The 21,607-nt window shown below is 36.5% G+C and overlaps 1 protein-coding gene across 3 annotated transcripts in view; it reads right to left on the bottom strand.

The window, feature by feature from the left end:
- Nucleotides 1-17,057, bottom strand: part of LOC131029381 (nicotinate-nucleotide pyrophosphorylase [carboxylating], chloroplastic) — a 90,902-nt gene extending 73,845 nt beyond the window's left edge. Inside the window, exons 1-2 of one of the 3 annotated variants that reach the window (XM_057959846.2) lie at nucleotides 16,881-17,057; nucleotides 16,667-16,791 (exon numbers count right to left, since the gene is read on the bottom strand). In XM_057959846.2, the coding sequence (XP_057815829.1) occupies nucleotides 16,667-16,791; nucleotides 16,881-16,987 (232 nt within the window). In that variant the 5' untranslated portion in view covers nucleotides 16,988-17,057. The remainder of the gene's footprint in view (nucleotides 1-16,666; nucleotides 16,792-16,880) is intronic. The other 2 variants (XM_057959845.2, XM_057959847.1) reach the window with 2 other exon arrangements.
- Nucleotides 17,058-21,607: the final 4,550 nt, after the last annotated feature.

Raw genomic sequence — 21,607 nt, 5'->3', positions numbered from 1 at the left:
TTGCATTGAAATCTCCCCCTAGAATGATGTTGTGATCTGCATACTTTTGAATAAGAGAAGTAAGAGAAATCCAAGTCCTTTTATTTTCATGGGTAGCAGTTGGCCCATATACATTGATCAAATTAAATGATAAATCAAAGTTCTGAATATTTAGCAATTGCCAGTTGTTGTCTTGTTTAAGAACCTGCACCTTTATTGTTTTAGGATTCCATTAAGTGATGAGACCTCCAGATGCTCCTACTGCCTGAACCTGAACTAACTTCCAATTGGTCCATTTCTGTATAGTTTTTTGAAATGTATCCTATGATGTTTTGGTCTCTTGTAGCAAGATAATATCAGCTTGTGAAGAATCAAGTTGTTGATTGATTCTTCATCTTTTGTCAGAGGCATTGACATTCCAAGAAATTATCTTCATTGTTGACAAGGAGAACAGCAGGTTCTCCTCGTCCTCTTTGTGGATGAGAATTTCCCATTCAGTGTAGTTTGTGTGCTTGCTTCAATTTCCTCTTTGGTCTTAGTAATTTTTAGCTTTCTTCCTCTAGGTTTCGTAGTTTTTTTTGCTGTCTTGCATAAAGAGGGTGATTGTGAAATTGACAACGTCTGAGAGAAGTCAAAATCTTTATTTACTTGCGCTTCCGATCCAAAATCCTGCTGGGAACTTATGGGCAGTATAGTAGTTATATCCTGAATTTGTTGTTGACCCTTCTAATCCCGGATCTATAGCAGGTGCTTCCTGACTTTGTTTTTGTGACCCTTCTAGGCCCAGATCTTGCAGTGTGCTATCATCAAAGGTTGTGCTCTCATCCAACTTCAAATCATGAAGTGGGATATTATTTCCAATAAGATTTTTGTTTTCTGCTCAAATCTTATACTTTAAATGCTCAAGCTTTAATAGCAAATAACTAAATTCAGCACATAGTTACAATTTGCAGTTGTTGTGGATCAACTGCAGGTGTTATCTCCATGTCCTCTTATTTAGCAGTTACAAAAAACTTTAAAAACACGAAATTTGATTTTCAGAGAAAAGGTCTGAAATGCAGTTCAATTAAGACTGAAACTACTTCCTACTCCTAATCTACTAGTGAATGATGTTTTCAATTTTAGGTGCATGGTGGATCATTATTTTTAGGACTAGTCCTTATTTATTGGGTTATAGAGTCACAACACATCAAGAGAGAAAACACATTGAAAGCACAAAGGAGTATGAGTTGTGCACAGACATACACCACAAATATTGATATCAAATAACTAAACATACTTATTAATCCATCTCCAAACTGCATGAATCCATATGTAATAAGGAAAAGACCATTAGAAAGCTTTTAACAATTAGAATGTTGTCTCATTCATCTGATCACTATCATATTCATACCCACACGTGTGCCAAGAGGAAGCCTTAAGATAGAATTCCTCTAAAAATCTACAAATGGAGCCATGGAGACATTGAGTTACAAGAAACATTCAAAATATTAACCTTGTGATTTACAAAAGTTGTTGCTCTAATGGCAATTAGATTTGTAGGGCTTGAAACCCTAGAAGCTTCTTTGATTTATAGTTGTGTGGAAGAGAGAATATTGTTAGGATTTCAAGCAGATCCGAAGCAAATATGAATTAACAATTATATGCAAATTTAAATACAAAAGATAAAGAAATAAAACAGGACACAGATAACACAGAGATTTAACGTGGTTCACCCAGAATGGGTTACGTCCACCATACACAGTCATCCAATCTTTCTTATTATCCAACAAAAACAGTACATCAACCTTGCAATGCCTTAAGCATCCCAGCCACTTATAACATGTGTTTTTAGGGCAACAAACAAAGTCGACCTTTTTAAGGTTTTATTACAATGTCGGTTTTCATCAACGAAAAACGGCAAAAAAAATTATCCGGCGAGGATACGTGCTGAGCGTACAGTACTTTGCTGATCAGCCGCCACATTTTAACAATCTCCCACTTGGAGACTGATCAGGCTCCACACCGAACAATCTCCCACTTGGAGACTGATACTACACGACACCACTGTACATGCAACATCCGCTGGATATAAATTCCACAATTATCAATCAAGAAGACCAACAAAAACTAATGAAGAAATCAGCTTCTCCTGTGAAACTGCCTTCGTGAACATATCGGTAGAATTCTCACTTGTGTGAATCTTCTCAAGCCGTAACTGACCCTCCTCCAAAACAGTCTGAATGAAGTGGTACCTGAGCTGAATGTGCTTTGTCCTTGAATGAAAAGCAGAGTTCTTCGCAAGATGAATGGCACTCTGGCTATCAGTATACAATGGGCTATCCTCTTGTGTCTGACCCAATTCCTCCAGAAAACATTGCAACCAAATCATCTCCTTGCTGGCTTCTGTAGCAGCAACATACTCAACTTCAGTGGTTGAAAGTGCAACAACCTTTTGCAGCTTAGAAATCCAACTGACTGCAGTTCCCCCTATAGTAAAAACATACCTTGTAGTACTCCTCCGTAAATCAATATCACCCGCCAGATCAAAGTCAACAAATCCACTTAGAGCAGCATTAGATCCTTTGAAACATAATGCCTTCGTAGTAGTTCCTTTCAAATACCGAAGAATCCATTTCGCACCATTCCAATGTTCCATACCCGGATTACTCATAAACCTACTCACAACTCTCACTGCATGTGCAATATCTGGCCTTGTGAATACCATTGCATACATCAGACTGCCAATAACTGATGAATATGGGATGTTAGACATTTTATTAACCTCTTCCTGTGCCTTTGGGCACATCTCCTTAGTCAATTTGAAATGACTAGCCAAAGATGTACTAACTGCTTTTGCATCTTGCATGTTAAATCTTTTCAACACCTTCTTTATATACTCACTTTGGGACAAATTCAAGGTTCTATTTTTCCTGTCCCGTGTAACTCTCATACCAAGAATTTGCTTAGCTGCACCCAAATCCTTCATAGAAAATGACCTGGTTAATTTTTGTTTAAGATCATTTATATGTTGCATGTTACACCCAGCAACAAGCATGTCATCAACATAAAGCAACAGGATAATATAACTGTCATTATCAAATCTCTTAAAATATACACAATGATCAGAATGACATCTATGATAACCGTGTTCAGCCATGAAACTATCAAATTTTAAATACCATTGTCGGGGTGCTTGTTTTAGGCCATACAGACTTTTCTTCAACCTGCACACCAAGTTCTCCTTACCTTTGACCTCATATCCCTGTGGTTGCAACATGTAAATTTCCTCCTCCAAATCTCCATGGAGAAAAGCTGTTTTGACATCTAATTGTTCAAAATGTAAATCATCTGCAGCCACAAGACTAAGTATAGTTCTAATTGAAGTCATTTTTACAACTGGAGAAAATATTTCATCATAATCTATACCCTTTTTTTGTGCAAAACCTTTTACCACAAGTCTGGCCTTATATCTTTTCTGACCTCCTTCCTCCTCCTTCAGCCGATAAACCCATTTGTTAGGCAAGGCTCTTTTTTCTGCAGGTAAAGGGACTAAGTCCCAAGTCTTATTTTTCATCAAGGAGTCCACCTCCTCTTTCATGCCTAGCTCCCACTATTGTTTGGCATCTACCTGCATTGCTTCTTCATATTCTTCTGGTTCACCAGAATCCGTTAATAAAATAGAATACAAAGAAGGAGAAAATCTTTCAGGGGGTCTACTTGTCCTCGTAGAACGTCTAACACTTGCAAGAGTTTGTGGGACAATCTGTTGTTGCAGAGCATCAAGTACCTGTGGCATTTCATTTTCAGGAATCTCATCCAACACCACATATTCTTGTTTGTCTTGTTCATGCTTCTTTTCCTGCATCTGTTCTTTATACATAACCTTCTCATTGAATATAACATCTCTACTTCTAATTATTTTCTTATTTTCAAAATCCCATAACCGATAGCCATATTCATCTATCCCATATCCAATGAAGGTACATTTCTAAGATTTAGCATCAAGCTTGGTTCTGTTTTCTTTATCAACATGGACAAAAGCTTTGCAACCAAAAGTTTTTAGAAAAGAATAATTTATCTTTTTATTAGTCCATGCCTCCTCTGGAATGCCACCATCCAAAGGGGTTGAAGGTCCTTTATTTATCAAATAGACAGCAGTATGTACAGCATCTGCCCAAAAATGTAAGGGCAATCCAGCATGCGATCTCATGCTCCTCGCGCATTCCATGATTGTCCTATTCATTCTCTCTGACACACCATTTTCCTGTGGAGTTCCTGGAACTGTCTTCTGCTTTCGAATCTCATTTAAAGAGCAGTAATCTTCAAATGCTTTGCTGCAATACTCACATCCATTATCCGATCTGAGACACTTCAACTTTTTTCTTGTCTCATTCTCAACCAAAGCTTTCCATTTCTTAAAAGTTTCAAAAACATCTGATTTTTGTTTTAGGAAATATACCCATGTTTTTCTGGTTGAGTCATCAATAAAAATAACATAATAACAAGAGCCACCAAGAGATGATACCTGAGCCGGTCCCCATACATCTGAATGTACAAGCTCTAACTTCTCACTCTTCTTCTCTTTCCCAACCTTGAGAAATCTGACTCTTTTTTGTTTACCATAAACACAGTTTTCACAAAACTCTAAATCAATCTTCTTTAGTCCTGGCAATAGATTTTTGGAGTGAAGGGTTTTCATCCCTTTCTCACTCATGTGCCCAAGCCTATGGTGCCACATTATTGAATCTGTTTTTGCAACATTTATTGTTGTTGTCCCTGCAGTAACTTTATCTGTAGCAGCTAAGGTAGAGTAAGTGTTACCAGTACACAGATATAATGTGCCTACCTTCGCACCTTTAGCTACTACTAATGATTCTTTAGTGACCTTCCACATACTGTCTAAGAAGGTAACTATGCAACCTTCACTACCTAGTTGCCCTACAGAAATTAAATTTCTTCTTAAATTAGGAACATGTCTTACCTCCTGCAGAAACCAGTCATTACCATTCTGCAACTTGATCTTTATCTTTCCTTTTCCAACAATTTGACAGGGCTCATCATCACCCAAATATACCTGTCCAAAATCACCTTGAACATAATCTAGAAAATATTTTCTATGGGGTGTAGCATGAAATGAAGCCCCAGAATCTATTACCCAGAAATCATTAACATTATCCAAACATAAGATTAAAGCATCTTGTAAAGTATTACTTGCAATATTAGCTTCCTTACTGTCATTTTCATTTTTGTCTCCTTCTTTGTTTTTCCAAGACCAACAGTCTTTCTTTAGATGACCAGGCTTTCCACAGTACCAGCAATCTTTCTTTCCTCTAGATTGAGAGCGTCCTTTCTTTGACTTCCCTCGTGACTTCTCATTCCCAGAGCCTTTTTCTCTTTCCTTTGATCTTCCTCTGTTCTCCACATTCAAAACACTACCCGATGATGTTGGAGTCTCACCTGTGCTTTTCCTTCGCATTTCCTCGCTTAGGATAACACCAACAATATCATCAAATACCAAAATATTTTTACCAGAGACAGAGTTACTTACAGCCATAACCAAGCTATTCCAGCTTTCTGGCAAAGAACATAAAATCAAGAGAGCCCTAACCTCTTCTGCAAAGGTAATTTTTGCCAAAGACAATTGACTGGTAATTATATTAAATTCATTTAAGTGCTCCGCTACAGATCCTCCCTCACTCATTTTCAAATTAAACAAACGCTTCATAAGAAATACCTTATTCGAAGCCGAGGGTTTCTCATACAACTTAACCAATGTTGCCATCAAATCTACAAGCGTTTTTGCTTCTGTTATATTGAATGCTACAGACGGCGCAAGGCACAATCGAATGGATCCCAGTGCCTTTCTATCTAAAATGTCCCACTCTTCATCTGACATTGTGGTCGCTTTCTTTGCCTTTCCTTCCAATGGCCGCCACAAATCCTTTTGATACAAGTAATCCTCCATCTGCATTTTCCATAACTGATAATTCTGGCCGTTAAACTTTTCGACCTTGAATTTGTAATCCTCCATTGCTCCCACTCAAATCTGAAAGTCCTGCCAATTTACAGAAAACCTCACTCTGATACCAATTGTTAGGATTTCAAGTAGATCTGAAGCAAATATGAACTAACAATTATATGCAGATTTAAATACAAAAGATAAAAAAATAAAACAGGACACAGATAACACAGAGATTTAACGTGGTTCACCCAGAATGGGTTACGTCCACCATACACAGTCGTCCAATCTTTCTTATTATCCAGCAAAAACAGTACATCAACCTTGCAATGCCTTAAGCATCCCAGTCGCTTATAACATGTGTTTTTAGGGCAACAAACAAAGTTGGCTTTTTTAGGGTTTTATTACAATGTCAATTTTCATCAACGAAAAACGGCAAAAAAAATTGCAAGCCATGAGTCGAGGATACGTGCTGAGTGTACAGTACTTTGTTGATCAGTCGCCACATTTTAACAAATATGATGATCTTTTTTCTAGAAAACAAATTGGCATACATAGCGCTTTGTTGGTTGCCCTATCACTTTAGGGATCAAGGAAGAATTGCAAGCCATGAATGTGGCATGTAAGGCAACTATATATCTCGCAAAATCCACAAGATTGATGGCTTGAGCAAGCAAGAAGACCATCGGGAGCTAAAACTCAATCACCACATTAATGATGGCATGGGTTGTCTTCATCCATTTATTGATGTTGCATGTGAATTCGCACCTTGAGATAAACTATTTTTAGGCAAGAAAACCCCTAGAGTAGTTGCAGCATCAAATTTGTTCATTAGTGGCAACTCGGATCATGTAAGGAGATAGGTGAGTGTTATGTCCCATTTTTTAAATAGGATTTAATAATAAATCAGAATATAAATAAATAAAAAATATAATATAATCTAAAGTTAATTAAGTTTAATGAAAGGTCAAGAGGCATGCAACGAAGAGTTGTGACTCCCTCAAACATGAGATATAAAAGGGAGAAGAGTTCTTTTGAAAGGGGATACATGGAGGAAGGAAGAAAGAATGGAGAATAGGAATTAAGGATGGATTAATTGAAGAAGAAAGGAATGGGAAGAAAATATGGAAGTAGGCAGAAATGATGAAGGGTTGTACTCTTTCAAAGGGTGTTAATTGTGAAAGGTTGTGACTCTTTCAAAGGGCAGAAATTATGAAGGGGTGTACTCTTTCAAAGGGTGGTAATTGTGAAAGGTTGTGACTTTTTCAAAGGTTGCTAATTGGGAAAGGTATTGACCCTTGCATGGGAAGACATGATGAAGAGGTGTGACTATCTCTCGCATTGGAAGATATAAAGGGGGGAGAGGGTTTCATTTGAGGACATCCAAGAGAAATCAATTTGGAAAATCAATTATTATTCTCAAAAGGCAGCAATGAAGAGTGCTGACTCAAATCTTACGAAAGGTGGTGACCCTTTCACCAATAAAGTATAAAGGAGAAATCGTTCCAAGCATTCAAGGATCACTTATCAATCATCATTCATCAATTCACAAAAGCAATCATCAATTATCAAATCGAGCAAACAATCAATCAGAAAATCATTCTATCAAATCAGCATTCCTTCAATCATCATTCACCAATATATCAAACCAGCATTCATTACATCATCACTCACCAATCATCTAATCAACAATCCTTAATCATCACTCACCAATACCTCAAATCATACAAGCAAAGGAATTCATTCAATCAATTGTCATTCATACAACTATCAATCATTCAACAACAATCCATGAAAGATCAAGATCGAATGATCAAGAAGATAAGTTAGAAATGAATTAAGATCAGAACTGAGAGCAGAAAATATTATATTATATATTATAGCGGCAATCAGAGCAAAGATAAATCTATGAATATGAATATGATAGAATAATAGGCATATTTATATGTCCATGCTATAGTAATGTTGGTAGTACTTAACAATCTTTGCAAGTAATCTACATGTTTCCATTTATTATATATGATGAGGGATTCATTTAATAATATATTTGGAATTTAGAGAAACGGATTGCAAAATAGGAAGGCCGGTCAACCTTTCAAGTTCACGAGAGGTGAAGACCCGACATACCCGCCATCAAGTATGCCAACCCAAGATGGACTTCTCATGGGCGGGGAGGCATATATGTGCTCCCGAGCTTGGTGGAGGCAGGTAGTCTTCATGCTCTTATCAAGCATGCCACTTTGAGATGGAGCTCTTGTGGGCTAGGAGGCCGATTAGTGCTCCTAGGCTTGATAGAGGAGGATGGATTGCCTCCAAGGTAAACAGAGGGATGGAAGGATGGCCCACATTCCATGCTCTCCTAGTACAAGAGCAACTGACCTTGAGACTGCGGTTTGCAAACGTTCAAAACATTCCTAGAGAGGTTATTATGAGAATCCGCATTGGAATGGCTACCGTCTTACTTAGATCTTAATATGAGAGTGTTATATGACTGTATGATATATACTAATGATTAGAAAAAATAGAAGTTATCTTGACTTATGATTTAGTGTCAATTTCCAAGTGGCTAATATTGTGTGCAAGACCTGGACCGGGTTTTCTCTTTCAAAAGGCTTTTCAATTGGTAAATTTGTATTCTTAAATGTTCTTTATTTCTTATGTTAGTTGAAATTGTGATTCTCAAGGACATTATAGTGAGAGTGAACAATGCGAAATGTAGGAGTTGTGGAGTTTTAAGGTTCAAGAGTCTAAGATACCTCATAACCCTTTCTAGGGACAAGCAAATCAAACTATTCTGGCATCACCAACTCCGAAAAGATATATGAAGAAGAAAATTGGGACATCAAAGTAGGGAATACCACAAAATACATACCACTTGTTAGGGATTGGGAATTGAGAGCACACCATACCTCATGTCTAAAACAAACAAATAAAGGTATCTCCCCATCATCAACTCCCAAAGGATAAGTGAAGGAAACATTAGTAGTTCGAGGTCGAGGATACCAAGGAACTCATCCCACAAGGCATGCAAGGATAGGCTCAAATTCACGAAACTGATACGATAACCCAGTGGGAAATGTTAGGGATTAGGAGTTGGGAATACTTAATAACCATTCTCAAAAGTACCACATTAACAATATTCCCACATCTCCAACTCTAATAAAATAAATATATGCAAATGTCAAGAGTAGGGGATTGGGAATGCCAAGCAACCAATGCCATGAGGTATGCAAGTAAACAAATGGCTGAAATTGTAACTCCAAAAGGTTAACTCAGTGTTTAAGTGTCAAAATGCAAGGGTCTGACCAAAAGCATGCCGATAAGAGAAAGTCTGATACTCCAAAAAAACAAGGGGAAAGGGGCTCACGGGATAGATCTCAAGAAGCTTCCCCTTCTAATTTGAAGTGAGGTTTTACCTCACACACTATTCCATTTTGTGTTGTCTTGCAAAAGACAGATTACAATGCTAAAAGGGTTCAAACTTGTGAGTATTTGTTCATTTTTCAGCAATGCTTGTTTGCGAATTAGCAAACTTAGGTTTAATGTTTTCATTGTTACCTGAAAACGCGTTTCCGGCTTCAAGGCACCTGTTTTGGAAACCGTCCCAATTTCGGGGACTTGGGGACCGCTAGAAATGTTTCCTAGCCGTCCCCAATGCTCTAAAATTTTTGGAAACCATCCTGGAAACTCAAGGACGGTCAACATTTTCCTCGAGGACCGTTGACCGTCCCCAGGACGGCAGGGGACACCCAAGCCATCCCAGGGACGGCTAGCCATTTCCGGCTCATACAAAAATTTAAAAAAAAAAAAAGGAGTTTTTTGAGCAGATATAAGATTCTTGTTTTTGCTGTTCACATTCTGAGTACCTATGCATAAATCTGAGAATTTCTTCATCCATTTGCTGCACTGGGTATGTTGTTATCTGCTCAATATTAAGGTCAGATTTCTCTGCAATCATTTCCATGTATGCTGGAAGAGATTTTAATACTGTAACTATCATATATGGATGCCATGAATTATTGCTATCAATCAATGAACAACAACCATTATTAAAGTTTGTGTTTCATTTGTAACATGTGCACTCTGTTCTTATATCTAATTGTTCATAGCTTAGTCTTAATCATTCAATCTGAGTGAGAACAGTTAACTTATTTTGCTAATGAATGAAAATCTTTTTGAGAAAATTGAAATCAAACATCATCTGCAAATAATTAGAATTAGAATCAAGACTCTAATTTATATGTGTTATTATGTTGCTACTTGCTACTTGCTACTATTTAATTTCATTAATATATATAGCTAGTCGTCCCCTATTCCGGGCAAAAAAAAAAACGTCCCGGAAACCCGTTTCCCCATCCCCCCCTCCCGGAAACTCGAGGTAACATAGGAGTTTTTTCATTTTAGTTACTTTGTTGTTAGTATTATTTGTTTAGTACAAAATTTGTTAACCATGGTGTGAAAATTTAACAAAAATTGATGCACTTTTTTATTCTTGTTCATGATCTAACCTCATTTCTCAAGATTTTTAGTTGGACATTTTGGACTAGAAACTTACCGACACGCCAAGCCTTATGCTTGGGGTTAGATCAAAGAAGGTGTTGATTTTCTTGTGCTTAGACAATGTAGATTTATGTTTGTTGTCAACCCAAAGTTTGGTGATCAAGTCGTTGTTTAATATTGTTCCTTTGGATGTGTTTGGAATCCATACATCTTTGACAAGAAAGTTGTTTATTATTGTAGGCCAAACAAGTACCACCTCATCAAGAGGAACAAATATTTATGTTGTTAGATTACAAAGTCTGAGAAAAACTACCTACAGGGATCTTAAATCTCAATGGGAAAGAATGGGGGAAGAAGTAAACAAAAGTCAATCAAGTTCCTTCATGTTCAACCTTTTTGACATTATATCACCAATCAAACAATTGGTGACAAAGGTTTCCAAGATCTTAGTTGGAGTGGAGTAAGGTGAGATGGCAACCATGTCATCTATCAAGAGGAGCATCCTTCTTACTTTAAGTCTTCATAGCTTTTAGGGACCAGAAGCATATGTATTGGAAAGATTTGGTCCAAGAAAAGATTGATTTGACTTCATGGCAACAAGGAAGAAGAGGTTCTGAGGCCAAGTTAGGTACTTAGATGCTAGAGAATGTTTAGGATGGTATAGGACATCTTAGAGCAAGTTTGGGCAGGAGAAAATTGAGAAAAAAGGAGTGTTTCCTGATTCTGGATGAAATAGAAAGTTTCCAACAGATAGACCTTTCATAAGCATCAGGAAAGTTTCGTCCAGAAATGCAGTAGTTTCTTCAGAAGAAAGTGGTGGTTTCACAATTGGCCATGGCAATTTTGTAATTACTCTTAATGATAATTGATAACTGAAAATTTTGTTGTGCAACATAAAAAGGCCTGTAGCGTTCCATTTTCTTTAATTATGTATCTTAAAACAATAATATGCAGTAACCTGAATCGGGTAACTAGAACAATGAGGTGTTAGAGAGTGTTGCTAAAGATCTTAGTGACAGAATTGTGTTAGAGTTGAGATAGTAGAAAGTGCACGATGCTTAAGACCTGTATTGCCATTGGAGTCATGTATTGAAGTGAGTAATTTACTCCCAATTTGTTGGAGTTTTCTCCCACAAAAGAATTTCCGTAGAGTAAATCCTTGTCTTCTTTTTGTGGTGATATTAGTTTTCATTTCATTTTTTGAATTTCACATCGCTTAAAGAAATCTTGTCTTGATGACCTTTTTTGTATTTGTAATTGATGCACTATCAAATGGATCATTCATAATAGTTAACAGATCAGGATTCCCTTCCTTTTCAAGTAAAAATCAACCCTTCTTTTAGATCGACTCCTATTCATTATTAGAACTAGGAATTATCATTACTTCTTGAGGGTGGCAAATTCCCTAGATCATTCTTTTTTGTCGGATGACTTTATGCATGTGGTGCTCTGTTTCCCATCACACATTGCCATTGGAGATTCCTGTGTATTATTGTTACATTTGGCCTCCAGATCATCTCTTTCCTGCATTTGTTCTGTTGTTGCTTCTGCTGCAAAAAAAAATGGCAGGTGCTTCTTCGCAATAGTTTGTTGTGAGTTTTGTCTTCGCTGCTCTGCAGACATCAGGTGTGAGTATTTGGCATGGGACTCACCTTACTGTGGTGCAGTTTCAAACCGCCACCCAAAGAAATGTAAGACATTTTGTATCCATGACATTGCAACCCTGCATGTTGTTAAAGACATTTTGGGTGAGGATGGCTTATCTAACTCTATGGCAATTACTACCAGGGCTTCCATTACAAAGGACATCATTCACAAACTTAGCTCTAGTGGTGGAGAATTTGTGCTCTTGAAAGAGAGGTCACAAGTTCAATCCCACAAGGGGGTAAGGTATGTACGCCTCATTTGTAGTGCAGTTAGGTACCTCCCGCAAGGAGTACGAGGTAGTCCCATACTGCTCTAGCCCATCTGTAGAACCATACACAGATGGTTGGCATCATGGACTATAAAAGCCCCTTTCCTTTCCTTTTTCTAGGGTTTCTGATTAAGTAACAAAAGAGTGAACTTCTCAGCAGAATCCTTCCTAATGACAACATTATCCTGCTGGGGAAGAGTTTGGAGGAAGGTATGCCTGAGTCAGAGGTTTCTGCAAATTGGCTTCAACAATCAAACGAACTGGAAAATCTACAACAAATTGTGCACTCACTGGCCAGAGACACGTTGATCTAGCACAAGCAGATCCTAAATGTCAATAATATGCAGATTATCATTCAGGAGAGGTGTTTGAAAAGTTTCCCAGGCAACTTGCAAATCCTTCTTACAGCCTGGTGTACAACTATCAGTTAAGGAGGACTTTGTTCCGGGCCCCTATTGCTTATTTGGTCAGTCGATGACTTTGTTTAGTATTGTATTGTTCCTGTGGTTTCATTAGACCAATCTGCTTCACTTGATTTTTTGTAGTAATCTTAGAGATGGACCTTTTGACTTTGAATGCTAGACATGCCCATTTTGGCTTTTTCAGGCTTTACCAGTCCATAATGTAAAACTAATTTTCATTCTGCGAGAAGACTTATATAGAACCTTCAATACCTACAAAATAAAAGATTGAAATTACCATTTTGACTGTAAAGAGATTTTACATAGAGAATACTGATCTTGGATGACTGTGGTTTAGTTTCTGTAATTTGTTCAAGAATCTGAACGAATACCTATATTTTGTTATCAAAATTATTAACTATCTCTCATTAAAGTTGTTTCATGTAAATTCAGCTTACCACCTAAGTAATGGGGAAAGACCTGTTATGACTGATTAGTTCATCCTTGAATGCAGTACTTAAACTTCATACACAAATTAAGGTACCATGAAAGAATGAGAAGTTTATTTTCTTCATAATTTTCTGGTTTAAATTATTTTTTTTCTATATAAAATTAAGCAATCACTGCTAGAGTTATTATAATTATCCTTTCCAAGGAGGGGTTTGAAGGGTTAAAAGAAGATCATCACTGAAAAAGAAAACCACAATGGATGCAAAAATATTGAAGCACTACCTATCAGAGAAAAATGCTGGATCCAGATTTATATGAATTTGTGCTACCATATAATTCATATTGTATGCAAGCTTCTGGATTTGATCGTGTACAAGATTTGTAACAAAAATGTAATTCATTCCAATCTATATGGGACACAAATGTAAGATTAGATGGTATCTTTAACAAAAATAGGGGCTGACTAAATATGATTTACATGGAATTGAACACAATGGAATTAGAATAAATGTGAACGAACTAAATTGGAGTCTCTACAAGAAGTAGGTGAGAATTGAAGTTTGAGATTTTCACAGGTAAACATTTTCAGAAGTATATCTGGATTCGACAACATTTAAACACAATGTTTTTCCAAAATAGGATCCTTATATCCATTCCAAAAGCATGTGATATTGTTCAGATTGGACTCATCTGCCTGTCCATAATATCAAATAGCATCTTCATACATGTAAACAAAGCACAAGAAACTTGCGAATGGAGTCAGATGTCAATGATTTGAAATTCTAATATTGGTTAGGAAACCAACTTCCTTTCGAAAAAAAAAAATCAGACATGATTCTATATGGGGCTGTACTAGCATATTACGATATAATTTAGTTAACTATATATTAAATGTATTTTAAGGCTATGGCTAAGAGATGGCAATTTTCAGGAATTAGGAATCTATTAAATTTATTTCATGTGGAGCTTAACTACTTTTTGGCAATGAATATACAGGAACCAAACTTGGAGTCTCTGTGCAAAGTAATTGTTTAACAGGACTCGCTTGCCCACCCATAATACCAATAGTATCTTCACTCCACACAACAACAACAACATAGCAATGTCTCAATGAGTTACACTGCAGGATTTTGGATAACTAAGAAATCGACCTCCTTTGCAAAAATTCAGAACATGTCTTGACTCTCAAAACATTCCTTTAGCCTAAAGCAAGAACTTAGTATAAAAATTCTCAATGAAGAAGGTATATGAGCTACATAGACAAAGTAGGAGACACTGATCTTGTTTAATCGGTTGCTTGACAAGGAGACAAGAACCTCTACTTGCATCTGAGAATTCAATTGGATGAAGTACAACACCCCCAGCTAAAGGCTGTCTGTAATCAATAATACTTGTTAATAAGGAGATAAGCCTTGTGGATGAAACTCCAGCATGATCAAAATGTTGTAGGATTTTAAAAAGTTATTGAAAATATCAGTTAGATATTCCATCGATGCCACCATGGATGTGTCAACTGGGATGAGCTCAAGTGAAATTCTATAAACTGAAATGATTTAAAAAATGTCCATGAGACCGAATGGTCTATGGGACTGCAAATTTTACAGCTTTCTCAACCACTAAATGAGGCTGTCTAGGATGTTTTAGTTTCTTACGATAGCTAGTTCTTTATTCTTGCCCCTTTTAAGTGTTCCAACATGGAGTTCACTTCTAAGGTCTCCTTATATCTGAACCCCAATTCTCATTGTAAGTGGACATTCAACAACAAAACGTGTCTATGTTTTTACTGTTGTAGTGATACAGAATACACATATACTCTCTTTTCACTCTTCCTTTTCTGAATCAATCCTTATTCAAACTATAAATAGCTTCTCCCCCCATTAGATTTCTTTTCTGTCTCGCCCTAATGATGTTCATAAGTGGGGTTGCATATGAGAGATAGTTGTGTTATTTCTTTCCTATATTCTTTATATACAGGCCTCCTCAAATTTTCTTTCATGTCATGTATTAGTTCTTAACTTCTTTGTTAGTGTTCAGACATACATTCAAGCTAATATCCCCCCTAATCAACTATTTGTTGTTTCATTCATCCAAGTGCCCTTTCTTCTGCAATGTTCTACTATCATCTTCTTTCACCTGTAGGTCTGGATGCCTCCTGTTTTTTTCAGGTGGTCTAGTGACCAGGTCATAGCGGATGCCCGTATAGGGGAAGCACTTGTTTTTGTGAGCAGTATCATCAGGAAAGTGGTAAATCAGTAGGCCTTGTGTAGCAAAAGCCCGTGTTCAGAATTCTCAAAAGACATGTCCATGTAGTATTAGATAATGCACCGTATCCAACTCTAGTTGTAGTGTACCTCCATAGCTAGCACCAAGTGTGAGCCATTGGTGAATTTGAGAGAATAAGTACCTATTCGTCATGGTGTCTAAGCCAAAAGTAGGCAAGCCTCTACTGTGCTATAGAAGAGGCAATCTAAATTTTAATCAAAAAAGCTGCATCAATTGTTGCTAATTCATACCCATGTAAACCCAAGTTTATGAAATGATAAAAAGTTCTACTCCAAACGTTTTCACATTAAACTGTTTATGTAAGTGTTTGCTCAAGCATGAGATAGATGGATGATGTCAAGGAAAAAACAATGGAGTGCTACTGACAACCAAATTTCAGACCTAGATGTATACAGCTCCGGCCTTTTGGCAACCCAACTAAAACTGATGTAGATGGAAAGGAATACTAAACTGACATCTAATAACGAATCAATATAAGACCTGAGTCTATATGGGTTCTGACAAAATTTCAAATCAAACCTACCTAAAATTGAAGTTAGAACAATGTTCCATGAGGAGATGTTCCAATCCCTCAGTCCCAATTAATATCCCCATGCTACTTGGCTATACAAATATTTGCAAGAATGGTTCTAGAAGAAAATGAGTGGTTTTTGAATTGACGTTTCGGATTGCACTCAGCATAACAAAATTGCAAATCAAGCCTACCCAAAATTGAAGTTACAACTATGTCCCACGAGGAGACGTTCCAACCCCTCAGACCCCTATTAACATCCCCATGCAACTTGGCTATACAAATATTTGCAAGAATGTTTCTAAAAAATAAAGTGTGTTTTTTTATTGACATTTCATATTACTCAGCAATCCATCATCGGGAAGGGAAAAACTTGCTGAATGCATTTCGAAAATTCAATTAAAAAACACACAATTTCCTCTATAAACATTCTTGCAAATATAATATGAATCTTTAAAGTTGCTCACGGTGTACACATTTGGATATCTTGCATTCCACTGTACCCCAACTTGATGGAACATACAGTTAAGCTTAAATTCTATTGCTTAAACCTACCATTCTCAGCATGTCTACAAAAGAAGCGATCATTTGTCACTACTATTTTCCACCCAAAAGAAGTCGCAAGAAAATTATTATTCTTGAGCATAAATGAAGTTGGAGAAATAAAAAGACGGGCATAAAATTACCTATATACCCTGCATCTTCAGCTAGAGCTAATCTAATTATAGCTGTGAGATCATAAGTTGGATGGGCAGGTGGTGGCACTGTCATATTGAAATTCTTATAGGTAACCGTTGACACTGCTTTGCACCTAAGGATGAGAAATCAAAACAATAATTTAAGTACTTCGAGATGAATATATAATTGCAGGAGGAAGAAAACCCAACTGAAATCTCCTACCCATAAAATATCCTCGGCCTTGGAATTGCTTGAGAAGGCAAGTAGGTGTTGATGTTTCTGGAATTAAGAGCAAAACTTGTAGAGCGGATGCTTTGCATAACCTCCATGAAAATTCAGAAATAAATAAATTGGGTAGTCTATGTATTTGTAGAAATTCACACACGGTAACGTTGATATATCCGGACATGGTATCCGTTTATAAAACTCCAGTCACTTAGGTCTGTTTTTAAAAAAATATATTATTATTCCTAAAATGAAAATAAATTACATTTTAAGTTTACAAAACTACTTCAGAGTAATCTTAAATATATTTAATAAAGTCCCATTTACTAAATGTAGGGTAAATATTAAATGACATGAATATATGTTAATGTAAATAAATAAATAAATTTAGAAATTAATATTAAGATAATAAATGATATTTAATGTGAAATTGTGATAGATGTTAGAGGATAATAACATAGAAATATATGAAGTTTAGGTAGATTTTTTGGATTTCGTAAATGTTTTGTTCATTGATTTGGATTACTTTTGTAGTTATAGAGTTGATCTTGTAAGTGCATATCAAATTTAATGCATGAGTCTGAACTATGCTTGTGGATCTACTAGATTTCAATTGTTGATTATATTTCACCTCATTGTTTTTAGTCTATTCTACCGTAGAAACATATTTGTGTCTATGGTTGGTTGCACATGGCAATGATAATCAATCGATTATGTCAAATCATGTAATGATACTAATTTGATAGCTAGAAAAAAAATTAAGGACAATATTCTCAAACATGAGCCCTAGATGCTTGTGTAACACAATTTTCCTTATAATGTTCATGATAAAGTGTACAAGTAGTAATGATATTAAATGCAAGAGATCTAGGCCATATTGAATGCCCCGAAAATATACAAGGATGACCTTTTGAATACAATAAAGTCACAAAGGAAACATTTCTTACATTAAGTCAATGTATAATGGTCATAAGGATAATTTAAGTTAATCCCAAAGTAGTTTTGTGGAGACAACCTTCCATCTTTTGTTTTGATTAGATTAAATAGGGAGGGGTTTGAACTATTACATAACTACTACGTAAACGAAAAAAGCTAGAAAACCATAGGACTTATGAGGAGTGAGCCCAAAACCCAAGTACCAGCTGCCAAAAAGGAACAAAACCCAACAAGTGCCCAAAACTAGATGTCACAAAACCCAAAGATAGATGAGACTATAGACAAGCAAAGAAAAATACAAAGACCCACCCCCATTAAAGGCACAAATCGATGGCCTACCTGGTGTGTGGATTCTCGATTTTCCAATCCTGACTCATAGTCTTCACTTTATTGGAGAAGGAGAGTTTCTTGTTTGATCTTTTAAGTATAGATGAAATAGTAGGGGATTCCAGAGTTGCTTTCACCTTAGACACTTTAAATGCCTCTAAACCAGTAGTCAGAGAAGAATCCAAATGTCGCTTCTTCCTAGCCTACCTCTTTGTCAATCTCATCGTAGATGGCTTATAGAGTCGCCAAATTCCTTTTGAACATTTCATTATTCTAAGCGATCACATCCTCCATTTTTCTCTTAAGGGACACCCACTTGTTCTTAAGTTCTTCAATCGCCTTGATTGTTTCCTTCATGTCCTCCTTCTGGTCAATTTTCTCATAAAGTCCCTTTAGTTCCTCATCCATTCCTTCCCATTTATCCAACTTCTCAACCAAATTGTTAGCTATTGCATGAATCCTTTGGGTGTTTTCCTCCATTGCCTAGCTAGAAGCTTTGGAATCTACTTCGATGAAAGCTTCCAATTTGTTATAAAAAAAAATCGCATAAAGCTGACCTAGAAGCCAGTGGGTGGTAGCTTCCTACTTATTGTAGTCATCACAAAGTTTGTTAACTTTATCCACAAAGGTAGGGAAATCCCATTTCCTTAGCGAATTCACAGGTGAGGAAGAAGGGGAACCAAAAGAAGGGCTAGAAGGGGTACCTTCTTTGTTAATAGGGTTATCCAAGGTCCACTCCGACCTAGTAGACCATGAGGAAGCAGAATCCTTTGAGGTACTTTCCTCTTCATTCGGCTCTTTGACAATGGTTTCAATAGTGGGAGGGGTTGGGGGGTTCTTAGATTTAGCCATTCTACTAGGGTTAAACCCTAGGTAGGGGTCCCTTTAGGTTTAGGAGTGGATCCAACATCTTTGCTCTCCAAGTTATCCAAAACCTAAACACACAAAGTGAATCCAAAAGGATTACAAGTTGAGCCCTTGGTAGGTTTTCAAATTAGATGAGTATTGTAAAGTCATAGGATAAACCTCTGGTGTAGGAAGGATCTATTTGGTTTTGACCACAATTACAAACTAAGAAATTGATGAAAATAGACAATAATGGAAATTCATCTTCAACCCATACCTTAAATGGTTGAGTATGGGGAAAAGATTTGAGTGTAAACATTTAAACCTCCTATCCAAGGTGATGAAATTCATGAGAAGCAATACCCCCTCTTTCCAGACCCTAGGTAAGTTGTTCTTGTTGAAACCACTATGTAAACGGACCACTTTTTCCCCTAGCATCAGGAACCTTTTGAAATCCTCTTTGTAATTCCCTTTCAATTTATTAGGGAAATTTGTGCCTTCCACTACAAGACCCATTGTAGCCACAATGGTTTCCATATACACAATGAAATTTACTTAACCCACTTAAACTTCACCTTCATCCCAAGATTGGGTGAACTGCTCAAACAAACTGCTTTCAGAGTATTGGCACCTATATTTTCAATAGGCAATTTACTCTTGCATGGTTGAGTAGTTCTGTTGGGGTCGCTCATGTAGTTCCATGTGTCACCTATATCTCTGATTGCTATAGGTTATGCCTTTATTTGATATCTAATTGTTAGATTAATGTCATTAGGGGCACTCATGTAGATTCTTATCTTAATGAACTCGATCATCAACTTAGTTTTAGGGAAGGTCCTTCATTCAACAATATAGCAATTATCATTCAAAATATGTCTACAATTTCTTTGTGCTTTGAGGATGTTCTTCATGTTCCTAATCTTTTGGGACATTTTCTTGGAAGCCTCTTAGTCCTTTATTCTATTTTTCTCTCTTTTGGAGAGGATTTTTCTCCCACTAGGTTTTTCTCCTTTTCTCCATTTGTGAGAGATAGCATTACATTGATTTGTACATGGGTATGTCATTATGCCTTTTTTTGTCGGGACCCACTCTTTTCTTTCATGGATTTAGAGTTTTTTACTTCAAGTTTCACTTACAGGGGGGTGTTAAAGCATTTTAACTATTAGCTATGCCTTTTTGCCTAAGTTCACTTAGTGTGCTTTTAGTTTAGCTATAGTTGAGCTTTTTTTAGGCCATACTTTTTCTTTGGTTCTCCTAAATTTAGCTTAGGGAATCTTTATTCTCTTTATAAAAGCACATAATTATGCATTGTAATTTCATTCTAAAAATTTTCTTTTGAGGAATACGACATATTTTTCTAGCTGCTCTCATTTGTGGAAGGCATTCTAGTTTGTTGTTTGTTTTTGTAGGCTTTTGTTGCAAAATTGAACATCTTTAATATCATCAATAGAGAGAAATGGATCACAAAAGGCTTGTTGTGAGGATGAAAGTTGACAAAGAAAAAAATTGGAGGAAACCTAAAGGGCCTCATCCCTTTTAAGAGAACTTTTCTAGGCTATAAGAACTCATTCATAATATTTTACCAAAGCTTTCAAAGGATTCAATATCTCTTTAAGGACAACGTGTATATCCTTGTTCTACTTAATAAAAATGAGAGGTGTGGTGAGCTCTAAGAGAATTTTTTTTTTGAAGCTCTATCTAGCCCTTTACGCCAACACAACCTAGATTTGATTTGGGTGTCTCTTCCTAATTAGTTGTCAATTTTGACGCCTAAGCTTGACCACCCTACCCTACAAATCAATAGAGAAGGGATCAAATTCAAGAGTTGCACTGTTTCTCTAAAAATAGCTAAGGTGGTGGCCATATATGCCCAACATTAAAAGTTTACTAGTTGGTTCCCATAAATGTGTAGGGAGTAGGACGTACACTAAATAGCTCTATTCCACCAATCAATCTAGCTAATTGTATGAGTGGACCAATTTTCAAGATTTACTCTCTCTTGATGTGATCCAACAAAGGTTGTCGAGTCAAAAGTGAAGTATTTAAAATGAAATAAGTTTTATAACTTTGATGAGGTCCCAATTTTCATTACTGTAAATCAAATGGGAGATTGGTATGACAAAGTAATGTCTAGCAATGGTTCCACTAAGAGCAAGTAGCAACTAGAAAATGAGAAAAAAGATCAAGAAAAAATCATCACATGATCTAGGCATTTAAAGACTCTTCCAAGACTAGCCCAAAAGTTATTTCATGTTTCTCTGTGGGGTTGGTTGTGGCAATGACCCATATGAGGATAAAAAAGACTTGGAAATTTATAATGCATATAATAGCATGCCTCTCTCTTTTTCTAGTTGTCCAATTTAAGTGGAACATCTTATCTTTATCATATGCCATATCAACCATATTAAAGTCCATGCGCATAACCCAAGTATTGATAAAACATTATTTAGAAATCCAACACCATAAATGATATCTCTCAAAAACATCATTAGAAGCGTAAATACTTATGATTTTAAAAGAATGAATTTTGATAGTTAATAGAGTCCACATTACATGGTTATTAGGCTAGAATCATGGTCAACAACATGTGGAAGCCCCCTAGGAGAGAGAAAGGT

The sequence above is a fragment of the Cryptomeria japonica genome, chromosome 3, assembly GCF_030272615.1.
Source record: "Cryptomeria japonica chromosome 3, Sugi_1.0, whole genome shotgun sequence".
NCBI classification, from domain to species: domain Eukaryota; kingdom Viridiplantae; phylum Streptophyta; class Pinopsida; order Cupressales; family Cupressaceae; genus Cryptomeria; species Cryptomeria japonica.
Note: the sequence above shows the minus strand (reverse complement) of the source record. Positions and strands in the feature narration are given on the sequence as shown.